The sequence below is a fragment of the Acanthochromis polyacanthus genome, chromosome 19 (genome assembly GCF_021347895.1).
Source record: "Acanthochromis polyacanthus isolate Apoly-LR-REF ecotype Palm Island chromosome 19, KAUST_Apoly_ChrSc, whole genome shotgun sequence".
NCBI lineage: Eukaryota > Metazoa > Chordata > Actinopteri > Pomacentridae > Acanthochromis > Acanthochromis polyacanthus.
The window spans coordinates 21,907,248-21,929,586 of NC_067131.1; the positions used below are offsets into that span (position 1 = coordinate 21,907,248).

At 38.8% G+C, this 22,339-nt stretch overlaps 1 protein-coding gene across 1 annotated transcript; it reads right to left on the minus strand.

The window, feature by feature from the left end:
- Positions 1 to 1,150: 1,150 nt before the first annotated feature.
- Positions 1,151 to 9,204, minus strand: LOC110957958 (PI-PLC X domain-containing protein 1-like). Its single transcript, XM_022204213.2, has 7 exons — positions 9,079 to 9,204; positions 8,850 to 8,960; positions 4,876 to 5,000; positions 4,650 to 4,781; positions 4,288 to 4,455; positions 2,509 to 2,692; positions 1,151 to 2,303 (listed from the first exon to the last, which is right to left on the minus strand). The coding sequence occupies exons 2-7, from the start codon at positions 8,950 to 8,952 to the stop codon at positions 2,065 to 2,067; spliced, it is 951 nt and encodes a 316-aa protein (XP_022059905.1). The 5' UTR covers positions 8,953 to 8,960; positions 9,079 to 9,204; the 3' UTR covers positions 1,151 to 2,064.
- Between the last annotated feature and the right edge of the window lie 13,135 nt (positions 9,205 to 22,339).

The following is a 22,339-nucleotide window of genomic DNA, read 5'->3' on the forward strand; positions in this document are numbered from 1 at the left end:
GATGTGAGATATGGAGTCACAGGAGTATGGAGCCACAGGAGTGCCACACAAAATATGAATAAATAAATAAATAAATAAATAAATAAATAAATGTGGAAATATAAAGAAAAATAAATAAATAGGAAAATTTTGTCTTTCCTTTTACGTTTTCTGTTTTTTCCTTTCATCTATTTATTTATTTATTTATTTCTCTTTATATTTCCACATTTATTTATTTACTTATTTATTTCTCTTTATATTTCCACATTTATTTATTTATTTCTCTTTATATTTCCTCAGTCCACCAAGAAAAGGAAAAATGCAAATTAGTTTGCTCTGGGCGGAGATTCTGAACACAGAATTCCTGCCTGACACCAGCTCCAAGCACGGCTGAAGTGAAGCCATGTTACCGTTGAGCTGTAACTCCATACAGGAGTGCCATATCAAAATATAAATAAATGTAGAAATATAAAGAGAAATAAATAAATAAATGTGGAAATATAAAGAGAAATAAATGAATAAATAAATGTTGAATTATAAAGAGAAATAAATAAATAAATGGGGAAATATAAAGAGAAATAAATAAATAAAAAGGAAAATTTTGTCTTTGCTTTTACCTTTTCAGTTTTTTCCTTTTATTTATTTATTTATTTCTCTTTATATTTATTTATTTATTTATTTACTTTTCTTTATATTTCCACATTTATTTATTTCTCTTTATATTTCCACATTTATTTATTTATTTATTTATTTATTTATTCATATTTTGATTTGGCACTCCTGTGACTCCATAGTGAGAAGACAGACTAATACAAAATTGTGAAAAGAAAAAACACCAGATTGCAGAATTAAGTGTTGTTTTTCAGACCTCACACATATGTGAGCCCAGATATTTAAATAAAGTCTACATCTACAAATGTATGCAAACAATAGCTTTCTCTTTTAAAGGGAAAGCAGTTAGGGATCAAGGTTTTCTTGTATGTATTCAACTGTATTAGTCATTTATACATACATTTTTAATGTTATATTTGTCCCTTTTTGATGTGGGAAAAATTATTTCAAAAAATGAAAAGAAGATTTTTTGCACACAAAAGAAAGATGAATTTAGATGTCTACTAATTTCATATGAACAGAGGTGTTGGTGCATAAGAGAAATACCAAAAGGCTTAAACTGCATCCATTCAACACTTTATTAAGGCGATGCATATTTCAGATACATTCACTGTCAGTGGTAACAAGCACTCTGAGGCCCAATCCAAATAGCCACGCTAAGGCCTAAGCTATAAACTCTTACAGACCTAGCTGATGTCACAACTTCAGAACTTGTATCAGTTTGTGACTGTTCAAAATGTTATAAAAAATGAGGAAAGGGATCATTGAATATGGCAAGCCATTTTAACGCTTAACAGAGTTCTCTGATTAGCCAAAATCACAGTTAGAAAATGTGTAATCAGTGTGGACTAATGAAAAGAGTAGTTGTAGATACCTCAATTGTCATTGTGAATAATCTGAATTGTTGTGAATGATGCTGCTTATATGAGGCTTCCTGTTGGATATTGGCCCAGCAAAGCCTTTGAAAACTGTTAGCAGAAGTAGTGGTGGCTGCTGTGGTGGAGAAGATGGCTAAAAATGACTTAAAATAGAGAGCTTGTCAGCAAAGAGGTTGTGCCAAATCACACCTTCCTTAATTATAGACTTGTAGTCAAAATTTACTAGAACTTCAGTGTCAGGCCGGTGTAACATGGCAGTGAAACAGTTTGTCATATGTGTTTATGGCTGCAGTACTATAGTCTGTTTAAAAAGGTCTACCTTCCAGATGTGGGCAGCATCATTCCCTAGTCAAAATTTTAAAGATGTCTGTAATTATATTTTGACTAAGCAGAATTCCAGTTCATGATATCTACAGCGTCATTGTAGCTATTTAAAACAGTGCAGATACCATGAATTGAAAGGAATTAATGATTTCTTGAACTTGAATTATGCAGTCTGAATGAAACATAGATGTTTGAAACTGGCACCACAACTAGCCAATAAATGAATCCAATCAGTTTACAGCACACAGCACTATGTACTACAGGGTTTTAATTATGCATTCACCTTTTTAAAATTGAGCTCAACAATTGTTGAGACAAAGTTGTTTCGAGTCACCAAATCTGAGGCAACAATGTTAATCGGCATTTTGAAAGATTGCTGTTTCACCCATTGCAGCAGCTTTGGCAGACTCCTCTGTATGACGTTGATGAAGTTGTCACACATGCGAAGGATGTACTTGAGGATCCTGGCATCATGTGGCAGTGTCAGGTTCAAGCCACATACAAAGAAATCTACAAGTCATGAAGGGTAAATTACAATCTTCAATCATTTCAGTGCTCATAATGTAATAACTATGCAATGTGTGAAAAGGTCACTGACTGAGCAGAGACATTACAGTCATAGAAACATTTGCGAGAGAAGAATTTAAACATTATTATTTACAACATACTCAAACCAAGTAGGAGCTGAGGAACAAAAAAAAAAAAAAAAACTCACGCTGGTCAGGCCTTTCCTTTTCCAGAGCGAGACAGAGTCTTTCTTCAATTTTTGCAGGCTCCATGCTATTTCCATAGAAATAGTTGATTTTTTTCCATATATCAACATGCTTATGTGCTCGATAGTCATATGAAACTATGATGTTTCTGCCGTTGTCCCAGCAACTCTTCAGGGTAGGTTTTTCCTGTTTGTGATGCATGGAAATATCTTTTTATACATTTACAGTATTTAAAATATAAAGTTTTCACATTCCTGTCAAAGTTTTGCCTTTATTGCTTTTCAACACTGAATCATGGTCAATTTAATTTGGCTTTTTTGACAAGAATTTAGAAAAAATAAAAGACACTTTCATGTCACAGTGAAAATCGATGTTTACAAAGTTATCCAATTAATTAAGGATATAGAATATCAAATAAGTGATTGCATGGATTATCACCCCCTGTAAAATGACTTGCCTGATTCAACAAATATGCTGGCAACTGGTGCTAAAAATCATGTAATTAGTGAAATTAAGAAAATCTGAGAGGAGCAAATGTGTCCCAAGTGATTGTAGTATAAAGACAACTGTATCTGGAAGGTCCAGTCACTGGTGAATCAGTACTCCTGGCTATAACTACGACATGAAACCAAAAGAACACTCCAAGCAACTTTGTGAAAACCATAAGTCAGGGGATGGATATAAAAAAATTAGTAAGTCACTAAATATGTCTGGGAGTACACTGGAATCCATCACTATGGAAGGAATCTGACATGAATCTTTCTTGAGACCATCCTCAAAACCTGAGTGATTGTAAGAAATAGACTACTGATGGAGGCCACTAAAGACACCTATGACTTCTATGAAGGAGTTTTAAGCTTCAGCAGCTAACATGGGAGAGACCGTGAATACAGTGCAACAAATATTGTCCAGGTTCTTTATTAGTCAAAGCTTTCTGGGAGGGTGGCAAAGATAAAGCCACTTTTAAAATAAACTCATGTTAAATATCAGCTACAGTTTGTTCGAAGGCATGTGGTGGGAGACTCTGAAATCAAGAGGATAAAGGTTCTTTGGTCTGATAAGACCAAACTTTAGTGTTTGGGCCATCAGACTAGACGTCATGTTTGGTGGACACCAAATACCAGACATCATCACACCATCTTCACCCTGAAACATGGTGGTGGCAGCATCATGATGTGGAGATGCTTCTTGGCATCAGGCTCTGGAAGGCTTGTAAAGGGAGTGGGTAAAGTAAATTACATTAAAAATAGTTCAAAGACAACAAGGTGGATGTTTTGGAGTGGCAGAGTCAGAACCCAGACCTCAGTCCGATTAAGAATTTATGACTCTGTTTATTCACAACATCTTTGAACCCTGACAGAGGTTAAGCAGCTTTGTAAAGAGTGGGGTAAAGATCAGATGAGACCTATCTACATAGAGTCAATGCTGTACTTGCAGCCAAATGGTTATCTACTAAATACTGACTCAAAAGGAATGAATACTTATGCAATCACTTATTTATTCATGTTTTTAATTAACTGATATTAGTTTGTATAATTCTGTTTTCACGTTGATGTGAAATAATCTTCTCTTTTAAATTCATGTGAAAAAACCCCAGTTAAATATGAGTGTTGAAAAGCAATTAAAGGGGAAAGCTTCCAGTGGTGGTGAATACTTTGTAAAGGCACTGTAAGCTCAAATTCCTTTTAATCTAACAGTCACTGCAAATTATATTAGGTACTTTAATAATGAGCTCTGTTTGACATACTGATTTTAATGCAGAAAAAAAAAAAAAACTTTACCCATGCAGGGGCAAGTTTGGCTCCAAACAAAGTCTTGATGAAGTCGAGTAGATGTGTGTGAAGTTGCTTTTCAATCTTTTTGTCAAACCCTTTGAAGTTGGATAATGATAGGATGACGATTTCTTTTGGATGTGTCCCTGCCCAGTCATTTATGTCTTTGAGAACAGTCTGACCACAGTGCAAAAGTAAGTGTTAGTACACTTGGCATCACATGTATAAATAAATTGGACATTTTCTTTCATGTGCATTTTGATTAGGTTTTACTTCTTTAAAGAACTTATCTAAAGGAATAAGTTGGTGGAGCATTTGGAATTAATTCATCTAACTGTTCAATTATGTAAGTATGACATGTCCATCTTTACCTCGACATCAGCCCGCGTGTACAGCCCGTGGTAAAAGTAAAGCCTTGTGGGGTTGGTGTCATTTGGCTTGCGTGCAATCCTCAGGTCCAAGTAGCGAACCCCTGCATCCAGTTGCTTTGTGATGGTCGCTTCCTGTGATAAAACACCAGTTAAACACTCCCCTCACTATTTCCACTATTTCTTACATGCACAAATTGAGTACTGACAGGTTATAAACTCTCCTTACCTGAGTGATGGCCCATTTGCGCACTATTTTACGCACACAGTAAATCTTGCTGAGCCTTTTTAGTCCATCAGGTTCTATTATAGAGGAGTTGATATCCAAGTCATAACTCATTGAGTCATGGCTTCCTAGGAATGGCACACACACATACACAGACACACACACATACACAGACACACACACACAGACACACACACACACACACACACACACACCTGTCAGTATCTGGGAACTGGGAACAAACGCCACTTCACAAACTATAGGCCTCTCTCACTACTTCCAGAATTCTCCAAAATATTAGAAAAACTATTTAACAACAGATTGGATTCATTTTTAGAGAAGCACAATCTACTCAGTGATAGCCAGTATGGATTCAGATCTAACAGATCAACATCATTAGCAATCTTAGAATTAATCGAGGAGATCACAAATGCTGTAGACAAAAAAATATATGCAGTGGAGTTATTCATTGATCTGAAAAAAAACTTTTGACACAAAAAATCATGATATATTAATCAATACACTGGAAAGGTACGGCATCAGGGGTGTTGCATTAAAATGGATTACAAGCTACTTGAGACAGAGACAACAGTTTGTGAAGTTGGGTAATGTTAGTTCAGCATGTTTGGACATTGCTTGTGGCGTCCCCCAGGGGTCAGTGTTAGGACCAAAACTTTTCATACTCTACATAAATGATATCTGTAAAGTTTCCAAGTGGTTTAAGTTAATCCTTTTTGCAGATGATACAACTATTTTCTGCTCTGGTGAAAATTTAGATAAATTATTAGAAGATATTACTGCAGAAATGAGAATATAGAAAATATGGTTTGATAGAAACAAATGATCACTAAATTTAAATAAGACAAAAGTAATGATATTTAGTAACTGCAGAATAAATTCACATGTACAAATCGAGATAGATGGAGTGCAAATAGAAAGAGTTTCTCAGCATAAATTCCTCGGGGTAACAATAGATGAAAAGATTAACTGGAAATCACATATTAAACATGTACACAATAAAATGTCGAAAAGTATCTCAGTGTTGTACAAAGCAAAACAGGTGCTGGATCAGAAGTCACTCCACATTCTTTACTGTTCACTCGTCTTACCGTACTTAAACTACTGTGTAGAGGTTTGGGACAATAATTACAAAAGTTCGTTAAATTCATTATTCATTCTCCAAAAAAGGGCAATAAGGATAATCCACAAGGTCGGGTATCTGGAGCACACCAACTCCTTATTCTTACAGTCAAAATTATTCGAAATCACAGATTTGGTGGGATATCACACAGCACAAATAATGTACAAGGCACAAAATAAAATACTACCAGGAAATATTTAAAAAAAAATTAGTGGTCGAGAAGGGAGATATGATTTAAGAGGAAAATGCAACTTCAAAACGTGTTGTGCCCAAACCACCAGGAAAAGCTTTTGTGTTTCAGTCTGTGGAATCAGACTGTGGGTGGAGTCAGACTGTGGAACAGTATGAATGTGGAGTTGAAGCAATGTACAAGTATAAACCACTTTAAAATACAGTATAAAAACATAATCTTTGCACGATACAAGGAGGAAGAGGGGGCTTGACTTATGCCAGGTGTTATGGTTTATGTTGTTAATTACATAGTTGGTAACTAAAGATGAATTACTGATTGGTTTCTAGTTCTGTTCTCTTTAGTATGAGGGTATGTGTATGTGCATGTATGTATGTATATATATATATACGTAGGTATGTGTATGTACATATATATGTGTATATGAATGCGTATATGTACATAGGTGTTTGTATGTGTTGATGTGTGTGTATGTATGTTTCTGTGTGTATGTATGAATATATATATAAACATGTGTGTATGTGTATTTTTACATGTATATGTGTGTATATATTTATAGAGGAAATTATAAATAGATAATATCATATTACTTTATCGTATCTTACATGTATAAATATAAATTGAATGTTATATAATTAAATTTTAGGAAGCTGTAAATTATCAATCAATAGTTTATGGAAAAGGGGTGGGATTCATATGTGTTTGCTCACTTCTTCTCACTCCTTTTCGAATATGTAGATCTAGTCCAGAAGTGTGGCAAAATTCTTCTGCTTTATGAAATTTTTTTGCATGCATGTATATGGATATGTATGTATATGAGTCTTGGGTATGTATGTCTGTATGTATGTATAGATATGTTTGTATGTATGTGTATGCATATACAGTATATATGTGGATATTTAATATCCATTCTTTGCTCACCTGATATTTGTGTTTACATATTCGAAATAAATATCTCAAACAAACAAACAAACAATATTCCAGGCTTTGGATAAAAGACAGACATAGCCTTCGGGTGAAGCCAAGTGATTTAAACCTGCCTTCTTTCTCATGACCAGCGGGGGCGACTTTCTCTGGTTGCAAAAAGAAGTCCGATTATATAGACATCTATGAGAAAATCACCTTTCTTCTCATTAGATCTGTTACCTCAGTAAGTACTTTCCTTATGATCTTAATTTAAAGTTTGAAGTCTTCCTCATTGCAGTATGGTGCTTATTTTGGAAATGATTTTGTTTTGTAACATTTATAAGTCTATCACACTAGCCTGCATATTGAAATATAAATAGGAAAGTGAGGATACCCAGTGTATTCAGTGTTACACCAAGGGGTTCTGGCAAAGCTGCAGTCAGCTGTGTGACACGTAAGGAATAAGACCAGGCCCCAAAAAAATCACATATCTCCAGACATGGTGATTTTGAAATGTGTGCAAATGTGCTACATTTTACATGCTTTGTCCAAAACCAGTCCCTTTTTCACCCAGTCACCACTCCCTGTACAATGGAAACACAATAGCAAGCGGCAAATTCAGCTGCAAGATTAGATACGACTTTTTTTGTCCCATTTTGAGATATTTAAAGGCATTGTACAGTATAAATATAAAATTTGCACAGTATATTGCACTATTCAGTAGGAAGTTATTTTGACTACCTCAGCATTTACATACTTATAGTATTATGATGTTTTGTTGCATTCGGACTATGAGCTCAGTGCAGCCTCAAGCAGCTCTTATGCTTGTAAATTGCTGGCTGTGGTATGTACATATACAATCCTGTTTTTGACTAATGCCCAAAATCGATGTAATAGATGAATAAATTCAAATAAATTGAACTGAAATAAATTGGATTGAATATAACTGAACTGAACTGAAGTGAAGTGAAGTGAAGTGAAGTGAAGGGAAGTGAGAGTAGCTGAAGCCAAAATGCCATCTCATCTGCCAATTATATTGATGCAAAAGAAATCTCATTTACTACACGTATACTACCGTTCAAAAGTTTGGGGTCACTTAGAATTGCCTTATTTTGGGAAGAAAAGCATTTTTTTTCAATCAAGATAACATGAAATTAATCAGAAATACAGTCTAGACATTTTCCATATGGTAAATGATAGTCATAGCTGGAAGCAGCTGATTTTTAATGGAATATCTACATAGGGGTACAGAGGCCCATTTCTAGCAGCCATCACGCATGTGTTCTAATGGTACATTGTGTTAGCTAATGGTGTTGAAAGGCTAATTAATGGTTAGAAAACCTGTGTGCAATTATGTTAACGCATGAAAAAAGGCGTGAGTACTCATGGAAAACATAAAATTGCCTTGGTGACCCCAAACTTTTGAATGGCAGTATACGTACATTTAGTAATAATAGCAAATGTTATGCATACTTAAAATTTGCATCTTAGCATGCAAACATTGTGATTTGATTCAGCAATGCACCTCACAAAGCTACTAGCATTGCTGTATTACAACATGAAAATTGTCCAAGTAAATCAATTAATAGTCTTTTTGCCAAAAAAAGTGTTACTAAGTCACTAAGCTTCAGATGGTTTTGTTTTAAAGATTATTAATAGATGTTTTGGGAATGCAGTTCTTTCACATGCCAGTGAAAGTTTGATGCACTGTCTTTACATTACATTGTGTCAGTTTCATACCTGGTAGGGCCAGCTCAAAGAGAGGAACAGTGTGAAGTTCAGGTGGTAGCTGTGACATCCAGTTGCTCATCCCATCTTTTCCTTTACTTTTTTGTGCAGGCATCTTAAATTCTACACAAAATGTTTTAAACTCAGTCATTTATAAATATGTCACTCCTCGGTAAAATAAATAAATTAATTAAAAAAATTAATGATTTGATATGAAAAGCACAGACGCTAGAAAACTTACCCTGCCGAGGCAGTCTCCCAGCCTCCCCGTGTTATCCCAGATATGACAGCACCGAAATGTCTAAAGAGCTTACACAGTCATACAGTTTAACTGCCTTTTAGGAGCCTGCTGTACTTGTTACACGTGTTGATCTTGTAGCCCTGTGGTATGAGAGAGAAAAAACAACCATCTGTTGTTGTCATTCAGGTTTTCTTATCTGAAAGCCCAGTGTATGAGGAAATGTGAAAATGGATTCAGCACTTACTGGTATGTTTGATGAATGTGATATGGAGCTCTGCTGAAACTTCCTCATACCACCACTGTTCAGCTGGGAACGAAAAATATAATTAAGAAACACATTCTCAGATTAGTATATGGTCCAAAAAGTCACTAAATTAGTGTAGGATTTAGCACTGACACTTTGTTTATACATGGAAAATATATGACGTGCTTTACTATACAGTATGTTTACCTTAAAATGTGACTACCTTGCACTGGAACTGAGAATTTATAGTTCTGCCTTCCTCATTCCTTGTTTCTGCTGTTTTCTTCCTCGGCCTCTTGTTTGTCTCTTGTTCGTCTTCCCTGTGTTTCTGTACTTGTGCGTGGACATGGGCGTGGCTACCTGATCCCCACAGGCAATCACCTGACATACTTGTCACTCATCCACCAATCAACAGCTGCAGTATTCACTTCTCTCTTTGCAAGACTGCTCTGCTTACTTCTGTAGTAGAATTGTCTGAGCCAAGCTCTGCTCTTGGTTTATGCTCCCTGGTGTTTTTGCTAATCTAAAACTTCCCTGTGCTTCAGAGTCCTCTCACCCAGCTGTCTCCTTGCCTTCAAGAGCCAAGTTCCAGTCTGCAACTCGCCCTTTACCCCTTCCATTCACTAGCGGTTATCTATAGGATTTACTTACAATCCCTAAGAGACTTGTTGCTGGAATTGAATTGATTGTCAAAAGGTTTGCACCACTACTCTGAATTTTCTTCCTATTAGGCTAGTTTGTTTCAATTATTGTGATTACATGACAAATTTGTTTTCTAATCGGGACTTTATCCCAATTATTACAGCAATATTAGGGTCTATGTAAACACAGGTATTGTGATTATATGTACACTGCAGAAAATGTGTGAAGTGTGAAGTTCCTCTTTAAAAAAGAACATGGTTATAGTGGCGCTGCCATCCACCACCACCTGCTATCAGGGGACACTTCCACATTTAGGTCAGCTTTGGTTACTTCGCTTGCAGTTGCTAATATATTCCCAATTGGTTATACAGTTAATGCAGGTGTTGAAAGAGGAAATAATTGTTATTCCTTTGCAAATGACAAACCCATAAGCAATAAATCACATTTTTATTTAAGTCAGTAACCATAGAGAATTTTCTGCTACAGCAGTACTCAGTATGATGTGACATGTAGCTTATGGTGACTCAACTCTGCTCTAAATGTGCTTTTTTACACAATGGTAAACTTATAACATTTACAATTACTCCATAATTGCCACAAGGCCTTCATAAATTCACTTTTGTGACATTATAATCATCATTATGTTACACAGTTTAGATTTATAGTGTAGTTTGCCAGGTGGTGGAGCAATGCTCTGGAGCATTCACCACAGTTTATAGGGCAATCAGGTGGACATACAGCACTGGTGTAGTCCAGGGTATACGGCGGTATACGGCGTATACCCACTTATTTTTCAGTTAGTATTGCGTATACCCACTTCTAATGCTCCCTGGTGCGCATCATTCAGTAATATCTGTGTGCCAGGTAGCCCTCTTTTCCTTAAGGATGATGAAGCCATGAACAACCCTCCTCTGCCTGTAATTGGCTGGTACATGCTACCTTCACTGATTCGATTGGCTAACTTTAGGGATGAGCCAATCAGAGGCAGAGTAGGGCGGGTCATACAGAGGAAAATTTTGCTAACACCTCTGTGGCACTCCAGTTGATTGACAGGTCTGCTTGAAAGATGTGCGGAAATGCGAGAAAGTCAGAATAAACACCTTTCAAGTGAGTGACACGTATCGAGCGAACCTACATTCATGGACGATATAATTCTCAGGTAAGTTTTAAGGTGGTTTCCAAATGAATCATTGTTTTAAACTACTGGCTACATGACTGCACATTTCAAGAAGAGGATATTTTGTCGCCAGTGGTTAAAGCTGCAGTCAATTCCAGCCATTTTCAGTACAAAAAAATTGCTAATATTCTATTTGTAAATAAAAATATGACGAGAAATACAGGGAATATTGGACGCGCATCGCGAGGTGCATTTCCTCGAAAACGACCTATTTGTGGATCATATACCGTCTTCGAGACATGCTTTGGACAAAATATTTTACTGGCTTGTTTTGTCTGGATGTCCAAGGTTGGATTATGGCCGTTTTTTGTGGAATATTTTCATCTGTGTGTAATAATGAACCCGGAAATGTGAGTCGCGCTGTGTACGTTGAAGCCGTGTATAGAGAACGGATGGATGGATATTCGTTGTTTGTCAGACAAATGTGTTTATATTACCCGCTGTGGTAATCACATCTGAAAGTGGTTTATACCGGCGGATTCATGAGAATCTAAGCTTTCCATTGGCGTATAGTGTTTGTATAATCGCGTTTGCAGTTTCAGACATTCAGCAAATTGCTTATGCAGATCTCAAAGTGTACCGCGGGCGGGACACTGAAGCGCAGCTGAAGCGCAACGGGTTAAACTGAGTGTCGGGCCGAGTCTGACTAACGTTTTGAAAGGCTAACGTCAGATCTATAACGTAAGTCTGAAGCTAGCTACATTGGGATAATGTGGGAAAACCTCAAGGCTGGTAGTTGATTTTAAAGTAAGTAAAAACACAAGAATGGGGACAGGTAGTTTAAGATTCGACTTAAAACAATATTGAGGTTTTATTCATGATGAAATATGAACAAGGATGCACTGTCAACTTCATATTTGAAGTATTTTATTTAAATAAATGTTCAAAAGTAACTGAAACACCATGTTTGCCTCATGATAAATACATGTTACATTAATCCAGTTTGCTTGTGTGACCAGTAATAACTACAAACTGCTCCTAATCAAGTCATGATAATTTTATAATCGTGGGCAAGTAGAAATGACTGAATAAATTGAATAGAGTAGTCTTCTATGTCACTGTTTCTAAAACAGGGCGTTTTTCTGGACTAATTTAAAAAAAAAGGCGAAAATTAAGAGTATACCCACTTCTCTAGGGACCACTATACCACTGACATACAGTATGTGCAAAAATCTATTACACACAATGCTGCTCTAGCAAAATACCAGGGGCCTATTTCACGAAGCAGGTTTACTGAAAACTCTGAGTTTGTTAACCCTGAAATGAGGAAAACTCAGAGTTTTCCGTTTCACGAAGCGAGGTAACTCTAACCAGGGAATGCGGGGTAACTCTAGCCTGTTTCACAAAGAGGGGTAACTTAAACTCTCGGTCAGTTACCGCAGTAACAGACTCTATGACTCAAACCTGCTCGCCAGCAGGTTTATCTCAGAAAACCTCGAGTTTCTCTCTGTCTCCGCCCTCTTTCAGCCACACACATTTCCTCATTCATTCAGTCATTAAACGAGCGAGTTTTGGTGTAGAACAGCTTTTATTAACGATCCAGTGGACAAAGGAGCAGCATTACTGCACGGATAATTAAATATTCGTCGGTAGATTGTTATCAGACCGAGCATAAATGTTCTCGCATTTCCGGACAATTATCTGTTTGAGCGGTACCGTTTCGTAATCGTTTGAAGTCCATAATCTACATAAACAACCTAATCCGTCCTTACATTTACATTACCAACCAGTCATGCTCTCACATCCAGCAGATATTGTGTGTTGCGCTGCCGTTCTTTGCAAATGAAAGTTTTTATATGATGTCGGAGATGCAGAGTACTACAGTAAGACAACTGTATGCAGGACAGTCAGAAAAGTTTTCCTGGCTCTGACTTTTACTCATCATTGTGGTTTTCCCTGGACATAAACCTGTCAGAGCATCGAGGAGGAGTTCCACAGGATTTCAGGTGAATGATGTAGAGGTCTGTTAAATTCATTTTAAATCATATTCTGTTAATGACAGTGTGCTGCAACCTCAGACTGGGATTGGTCATTTTAATTTCTTTTAGGATTTCCCACTGTGATTGGATGCATGGATGCACCCACATCCCCATCACAGCTCCCTCACATCATAAACAGGAAGTCCATTCACAGCATAAATGTGCAGGTAGGTTACAGGTAGACTGACTACTGTTTCTAAATCTTAAAGACTGCATCATAGCTCAACATCTGTCATTCTCTGCACTGTCCAGATCATATATGATGCTGCATACATCATTTCGAATGTGGAGGCCAAGTGACCTGGGTCTGTTCATGACTCCAGGATTTATGGAGAGTCTAACCTGAGCAACAGACTGCAATGTGGTCAGCAGCCTAAAGATTTTCACATTATAATTCATTGTCTCCCTCCTTTAATATGCTCTGATGTATCCACTATACATTACAGGAGAGTTTGATGGCCTTCTGCTGGGTGACAGGGGTTACCATAACAACCCAGGCTGATGACCTTGTAGGGGTACTACGTTATGATTTATAGCTCTCGTTATCAATAATTGGGGCACCGCCCTAGATTCCTAGGGAAATAATAAATTTTAATAAAAAATTAATATTCATAAACATTTTGATCTATCTCATATCAAAAAGGTTTGAATCCTCGTTTAAATTGACCACATTCTACACAAAGAAACACTCAAGCTGTAATTCGGTCTAAAATGAAGTATTTATTAACTATTCTATGGAAGTAATGACAAGTGAACTATATACAATGTAGATATGGTGTGTGTGTGTGTGTGTGTGTGTGTGTGTGTGTGTGTGTGTGTGTGTGTGTGTGTGTGTGTGTGTGTGTGTGCGTGCGTGCAGGACTACATGTGTGTGTGCGCGTGCATGTGTGGAATGTGGGAGTGTGTGTGTGGTGTGTGCGTGTGTGAGAGATGTGGAAGTATGTGTGAGAGAGACGGAAATATGGTGAGGATTAGCCAGAGCTAACCTGACGAGGTAACCGGTAATTTGGATTAAGAATTCTACTGATTTGTAAAAGAATAAATTGATTAAATGAATTAATTGACCAAGCGGTTAGTACATCACCCATAGAATGGAATCAGAGCAAGCTCAGCTGGATTTTGAAGTCATGGGGCTGGGACTTGCGGGCCTTCAGAGAAGCAGCACAACGGTCTGGACTTGCAGGTTCGGAGCGGTGTGTCGTCGTTATGGCCACGCTTGGATGTCCTGCCGCGGGTTGATCGATTCTGTGCAAATGGAACTGGTCCACCAGGTCTACGGAGGTCACAGCTGAATGGCGCCAGGTTTAATGCCGCTTGATTTTAAAAAATGATGGCTCTCAGTCTTAGCCAAGAAAAACGGATGTTTGATGAAAAACTGCTCAGATTAAGAAAAATAAATGCTGGTTCTGAATCGGTTCTCCAGATTAAACGAATAAAATTCGGCTTAACGTTGAGCAAAATGTCTCCTAAGTTACAAAAATATTAAGAGATAAATAGTTAACAAACTTAGATGGTGAGGGAATTTCAAAGATAGGAAAAAGCGCGCTTTCGGTAAGAAAATAATGGGAATCTCTGTCATGGATTCCCCAGGTAGTGAAGAAAGGGAAGAGAGGTAAGAGAGAGAAGGTGGGGGCTACTTTGGCTTATATCAGGCCAAAGGGGCCATAGGAGGACCCCAAGGCGGAGGGAAGCTTCGGCGTGAATCTCTGGGTGGTAACATGACCCCTTCCTTTGTCTCAAAGAGGAGAGATGGAGAGAGATGGAAAACTACTCCAGAAGGAATTAAAACATTGGGATATTAAACGATTAAAACGCCATCTGTCTATTCCTTCACCATATTCAGTTGTGTGAAAGTGAAACGTGCAAATTGATACATATGTTCATATGATGTGAATCATTTCATTCATAACTATATGTTTATGACAATAAAATATATATCACATTGAAAATAGGTTAACAAGTCAGACATTTGATGATAAGTAAGTACAATGGTCATCATTCAACCTAAATAGAGAGGAAATTCAGAGATTAATAAGGGAATTCAGTCCAAAATCCTGTGGGAGAGATCAATTAACCAGGCATTTTGATATCTAGGCTTCTGTCAAAGATATAATTGCCATTTTTGGATATGATGTACAACATAATCTCACTATAACTTTGGTAATCAGGAAAGAACAAAAATAAATCTCAGAAATATGAACTTTGAAGATGTTTAGTTTCTTCAGTTAAAGAGAGTGTGTCTCTCTCTGTTCCAGCCTTCAGCCACAAAGTTTTACGACTTGTTATCTGATCTGTGGAATGCAGAGACGTCTCCGGGTGAGGGTCTCCTAAAGCTGAAAAAGGATTTTAGCATGAAAGTTCATTAAACAAGACATCCATAGCATATAATTGAAAGTCATTGTCTTTTAAAGAGAAAAAGTTATTCCAGGGGTTTAAATGTTCACAGGAGCTCCATCCTTTTGTGAATGAAAACCTACAGAAATACAAATGTCTCAATCCTCCTATAGAGATGGGTGTTGGTCAGTGCTGGAGAGGGAGAGCTTATCTGAGTTTTGATCAGCTCAGGAATTCCAGGGCCTTTGCAGTATTCCTACAACCTCATACCCTGAACCAGGCCCCCAACAGAACTTCAACCGGGCTCACTGCAGGACCAGAGCCCGGGTGGAGATGAGCATAGGCCTGCTGAAAGCCCGTTTCCAGTGCCTACATCTCCTCAGGGTGACCCCTGAGAGGGCCTGTAATATTACTGTGGCATGTGTTGTTCTTCATAATATTACCACTATTAGAGGAGAGCAACATCCTGCCGTACAAACTGAAGACCCAGATGATGACCCCATCCACCTGCAGCTATCCAGGATGGCAGAGCAGTCAGAGACACCATATGCAATAATCACTTCAGAGTTTAAGTCACCATCATCACCACCACAGCAAATAAAGACATGATACACATTTCATTTGGTCTTCTTTATTTCCTACAAATAAAAGAGATAGTTCAGTTCATGTTGCAATAGTTAACATAATTCACCTGTGACCATCACCCACCTCTAACTTGTGTTCCAGTATTTCAATTTCCAGATCTGCCCTCCTAATCTGTTTTTTGGATTTTTCTCAGCAAATGCGGTTTGTAAATCCGTTTTACTGATAACTGGGAATACATAGAGGACATTAAATTATACAGTTGCACATGAATTTCATGGAATGAACCTCTGGTGTTTCCTGAACATCCATCTCACTGTGTCAGTCTGTGCGGTGGAAGTTGAGGGACCCTGCTGCTGTCCAGCCATGCTCTGTTAAAAAAAAGATGAGAATGTGCAATACTTTAGTGTAGGCTAAATGTCACACTCTATATTCCACCCAAAATGTGAATGGGAAGAGAACTATCTGTAACATACCTCTGTATGCCTTTCTGGATCCCCCTCTGTAAAGGCAGCAGACACAGTTTCATCCTCTTCATCCTAGATCAGTGATATGTTTCAGTACATTTAAACTACCATTTGGATAAATCTTTGGAGTGTTGTCTATGTAACCCCGGGTTGCAAAGCATCACTAAATAAAAGCCTGTTAATAAAAACAGCCAATAAGAAATACATTGTAAGTGTGATAAATAAATAAATAAGTGACAAGTGATAGACAATAAATAAATTAACTTGGTTAAAAAATCATTATGATTGTCAGCAATGCTATATTTCATGACGATTTAGGATTTAAAACGTGTAAATTCATGTTACTTTTAATTTTTATTTTTACAAAACAGTTAAAAATGTGTTTAGACTCTTATTTTGAAGAGTTGCGTTGCAGCGCGACTCATGTGACTTGCCACAGCCAAACGGGTTGTTTTGTTTTTTCCTGCTTCTGAAGGAGGGAGATGTGCAGATAGTCTATGCAGAGCTGCTGCTTAAACAGAAGAAAATAGAGAAAGAAACGAGTAAAAAGTCTATTCAAAGTTGTTTTTTGTACTCTGAGGGAGTTATTTTTGTTTTTTTTTACCGGTCTGAGACTGGGTGACATTTTATACATTGCTGAACGGGACTTGGTGAGTGAAAAAATTGTATTTTATTTCGTGCGAGGAATGTTTTGTCATAATGCATTACTCATTTCATTGAAATGGAAAGCTAAGGTAGCTGATTTATGTTGTTTTATGTTGAAATGCCGAATACACACGGTAAAATTGATGTTTAAACGGAGCCGCAGGCCTGTAGTTTACTTTCTCGTGACCCAGTTTTTTTTAACCGCCGATGATGGCGAGTGCGCCAGCTTATGAAGTACCAAGCCATTAAGGTTTGGACCGAAAATTCTGAGCGTATACTGGAGTTGGATTCCACGTGTGTGATACAAGATGGCGAGCCGCCCAGGGACTCCTTGAACTGTGCATCACCCAGAAGCAAGCGCCTTCTGCTGGACGTTGTGCGGTTTCATCAAGAACTGGTAGGATCGATCCATATCTCTCTGCCAAACTGCAGTGGATTCTCACAGACATTGGCTTAACCATTCGGGACAATCAAAGGATGTACAGTTATAAGGATAAAGACATTTACTTGTGAAATACAGGTTATTCAGCCTTTTGCTGGATTATTTTGAGTTTGTGCATTTTCTATTTTGTGTGTGTGGATCAACCATATGTTTTAACGCTGAGATGGTATTACTGGAGCTGTAAATGTTTTTGTTTGGAACAAACAACAAAACAAGTAATGGTTGACACTATAAAGGGAGTTTAATCAAACTTTCAACGATATCTCTTGAACTAAAGAACTAGACTTTATTGAGAAAAACACTGAGTTAACAGATTAAAGAAGGAAATTTGAAATCGATACAAACAGTAACCTAGGTTGAAAAAATAATCTCCTTTTTAAGCCAAATAATAGGTTTAAATCTAAAAAAGGAAAAGAAAACTAAATCATTTGAATAAAAAGGGAAAATATTTCTTTTCTTTTGTAAAGTGATATTGAATTTTTATGTCAACTGTCTGTTTTCTGTCTGTCACTAAAATAATAAGCCGGCAATTTAAACTTATCTTCTGGTCTGTGGTTATTAATGCACCTGACCTCTATCGCTGCTCCAGTAGTCGAACCTAGCATTGGTCCTAGTATACTGTAACTACTCCAGAAGTGTTACAGAAGTGGCGAGCCAGCCAGGAGCAGTACTTGAACTTTGTTCCTGACCCAGACCTTTAAAAATAGGCCAAGCCCGGCAAAATGGATATAGTTGACAGAGAAAACGTTAAAGTTCCAAACTCAGTTATCGTTAGTGGGATTACTGACACAGCTGTTGATGAAGATTTAATTGACTTCCTGAGCAAGTATGGGCGGACTACAAGAACCCTTAAAATAGATGATCCCCAGTCTCCCTACCACAAAAATGCAATTGTGGAGTACGAGAGTGGAGCTGCCTTGGCAGCCCTTGAACCTTCGCTGCCCTACACACTTGTGAGTCCGAATGAAGTCACTTACGAAATAAGAGCCCTGTCAACTGAGTACATATCAGTTGTTACCAACAGTGCCACCCACAATTTTTTCCGTGAACTGCGGAAAATTGCCAAATTAAGTGGCAAATCTTTTGAAGCTGTTTTGCATGAGCATCTGTCTGAATGCACACAATCAGTCGCAAGCAGTCCTGAACCTTCTGAAATTGTGGTCTCTCCCATAGAGACACAAAGTGAACCAACAACCCCAGTCGATAAGCCAACACCGGAGAATCACCAACCCTTCCAAAAAGAAATTGTGGAACCGATTATGACTAATGTAAGCATCAGTGCTTCTGAATCAGTCATCCAACCACAACCTGACCTCCCATCTAACATACCAAAGAGCTTTATAACTCACCCTGAGGTGCAAAAGGTAGTTGTAGAGCATATAGTTCGAAGTGAAGCTCCTATGTCACAAGTCAGTGCCTCTTTCCGTCTAAGACAGTTTTCAGGCAAACTACCTTGTCCTAGTCATGAGGCTGATTTTGATACATGGCGCCACAGTGTTGAGCTCATGCTTCAAGACCCAGATATGTCTGGCTTACAACACTCACGAAAGATTTTGGACAGCCTTGTGCCACCTGCTGCAAATGTGGTGAAACCTTTAGGCCCTAATGCCTTGCCTTCAGCATATCTTGAGTTGCTTAATTCAGCTTTTGGTACGGTAGAAGATGGCGACGAGCTTTTCGCTAAATTTCTTAACACGCTCCAAGATGCAGGTGAGAAGCCTTCACAGTATCTCCACCGCTTGCAAACCACCCTCTCCAAAGCTTTGAAGAGAGGCGGTGTTGTAGCTAGTGAAGCAGACCGACACCTTCTGCGTCAGTTCTGTCGGGGGTGTTGGGATAATGCTCTTTTAGCGGATCTTCAGCTTGAAAGAAAAAAAACCAATCCACCTTCCTTCACTGAACTACTGCTACAGTTAAGAGTAGAAGAGGACAAACACACTGCAAAAGAAAGCCGAATGAGGAAACACCTTGCTGCTACCAGACCAAAAGTGGGCTCACATGCTATTGCCGCAAGTACTGGCATCTCCGAACCCACAATGCAAAACGATCTCATTGAAATGCGAACACAGATAACGGAGTTGCAAGGTCAACTGACGAGATTGAAACCCCTAAAAGGAGACCCACCTGCAGCTTCTCGAAGTGATATGGTCACAGAATTAAAAGCACAAATCACTGAGCTCCAGAGCCATCTTGCCAGAATAAAGCCATCAAGCCCCAAGAAAAATCCTAAACCACCAAAGGATAATGCTAAGACCAAACCTAAGGTACCTGAACAAACTCACTCAACAAACCAAGCTGCAAAGAGTAGGCCAAAGCCTTGGTACTGTTTTCAATGCGGCGAAGACGGCCATATAGCCTCTGCATGCTCCAACGACCCAAATCCATCCTTGGTCGCTGATAAAAGAAAACAGTTGAAAGAGAAACAGTCACTTTGGGACAAGCAAAACAATCAAACACAGTCTTTAAACTAGAGCAAGCCCTCATTGTGGGACAAATGGGTGCTACCAATGAAGCTCGTCCCACCGAACCTTACCGTAAACAAAAAAAACTCTTCCGGCACCACAAATCAGCCACTGTAAAAATACCCAAAGGCTTAGTCGGAGCTAAGTACACTGCTCAAGTACAAATTAATGAACAATCTTGTAACTGCCTTCTCGATACCGGGTCACAAGTGACCACAGTGTCCCAGTCATTCTATGAAAACAATCTCTCACACCTGGAAATTCATCCAATACAAGATCTGCTGGAAGTCGAGGCCGCAAATGGTCAAAATGTCCCATATTCAGGCTATATAGGAGTCGATATTACTTTCCCTAAGAACTGTTTTGGAACTGAACTTACCGTGTCATCCCTTGCTTTAATTGTTCCAGACACACGCTCTAGTGCCCAATCCTCTCTCTTGATCGGCACTAACACTCTTGACCTTCTCTTTGACAGTCTCTCCCTGACCAATACAGATCTCACTGCCCTGCCCTATGGCTACAGAGTAGTGCTGAGTGTATTACAACAGAGACACACGCAAAAAGAGAATGGCAGCCTAGGTCTTGTCAGACTGTCAGGGAAAGAACCCGAAATCATTCCTGCAGGCCAAAGTCGAGTCTTGGAAGGGTCAGTTCATGTAAACACCAAAACTCCAGACAAGTGGGTAGTAGTTGAGTCTCCATCCACATCCTCCTTGCCAGGTGGTATCTTAGTCACCAACTGTTTACTTACCCTTCCTGAGAGACCCTCCCAAAAGCTTCCAGTGGTCCTGCGAAATGAAAGTAAACATGACATAGTTATCCCTGCAAAGAGTGTCATTGCTGAAATGCATGCCATGCAAGAGATATTGCCAAACAGTCAGATCCCACATCAATCTGAGCCTTCTTCCAGCTCAAATGCCACTAAGCTCAATCTCAACTTTGCTGATTCTCCAGTCCCTGCAGAATGGAAAGAGCGAATTGTACAGAAGCTGAGTGCTATGCCAGAGGTTTTTGCACTGCATGATACAGATTTCGGTTGCACTAACAAAGTGAAACACCAAATCAAACTGAGTGATGAAACTCCCTTTAAGCACAGACCCCGTCCCATACGACCACAAGATGTTGATGCGGTACGGAGGCATTTGCAGGAACTGAGTGAGGCAGGAATTATCCGCGAGTCCGAGTCACCATTTTCCTCACCAATAGTGGTGGTAAGAAAGAAAAACGGAGACATAAGACTCTGCGTTGATTACCGAAAGTTGAACCTGAACACAATCAAAGACGCCTATGCGCTTCCTAATCTGGAAGAGGCGTTCTCAGCCCTCTCTGGATCGAAATGGTTTTCGGTCCTTGACCTGAAAAGCGGGTACTATCAGATTGAGGTCGATGAGACGGACAAGCACAAGACAGCCTTCATATGTCCGATGGGTTTCTTTGAGTTCAACAGAATGCCCCAGGGCATAACAAACGCTCCAAGTACATTTCAAAGGCTGATGGAGAAATGTATGTGTGACATCAACCTTAAGGAAGTCCTGGTCTTCCTGGATGACCTTATAGTTTTCTCCGACACCCTCGAACAACACGAAACCCGCCTTCTCCATGTGCTTAGTCATCTCAAAGAATATGGTCTGAAGCTATCACTTGAAAAATGCAACTTTTTCCAGACATCCGTGAGGTACTTAGGGCATATTGTCTCCCAGCGCGGTGTTGAAACGGACCCCGAAAAAGTTGCAGCCTTAAAAACATGGCCAAGTCCCAAGAATCTGAAGGAGCTTCGTTCCTTCTTAGGGTTTGCGGGGTATTATAGAAGGTTTATCAAAGACTTTTCTAAAATCGTCAAACCCCTTACCAGTCTGACTGCTGGATACCCACCACTGAGAAAGAACAGTATCCCTAAGCCAAACGATGTCCAGTATTTCGAGCCAAAAGCTCCTTTCGGGGAGAGATGGACAGAAAGTTGTCAACAAGCATTCGAGACGATAATAGACAAGCTAACTACTGCCCCCGTGTTAGGCTTTGCCAATCACAAGTTGCCTTATGTACTACATACTGATGCGAGTACAACCGGGTTAGGGGCCGCCCTTTATCAAGAGCAGGAGGGAGAGATGCGTGTAATCGCATACGCGAGCAGAGGACTATCAAAGAGTGAAAGCCGTTACCCTGCCCACAAGCTTGAGTTCCTTGCCCTCAAGTGGGCTGTAACAGAAAAGTTTTGTGACTACTTATACGGCAGTCCTTTCACAGTAATAACCGACAGCAACCCTCTAACTTACATTTTGACCACCGC

Coding starts and splice junctions, on each gene's coding strand:
- LOC110957958 (XM_022204213.2), bottom strand. CDS start 8,952: ATGCCTGCACAAAAAAGTAAAGGAAAAGATGGGATGAGCAACTGGATG. Junction 5,001..8,849: donor CTTTGAGCTGGCCCTACCAG/GTATGAAACTGA, acceptor TGCCATTCCTAG/GAAGCCATGACTCAATGAGT. Junction 4,782..4,875: donor GCAAATGGGCCATCACTCAG/GTAAGGAGAGTT, acceptor GTTTTATCACAG/GAAGCGACCATCACAAAGCA.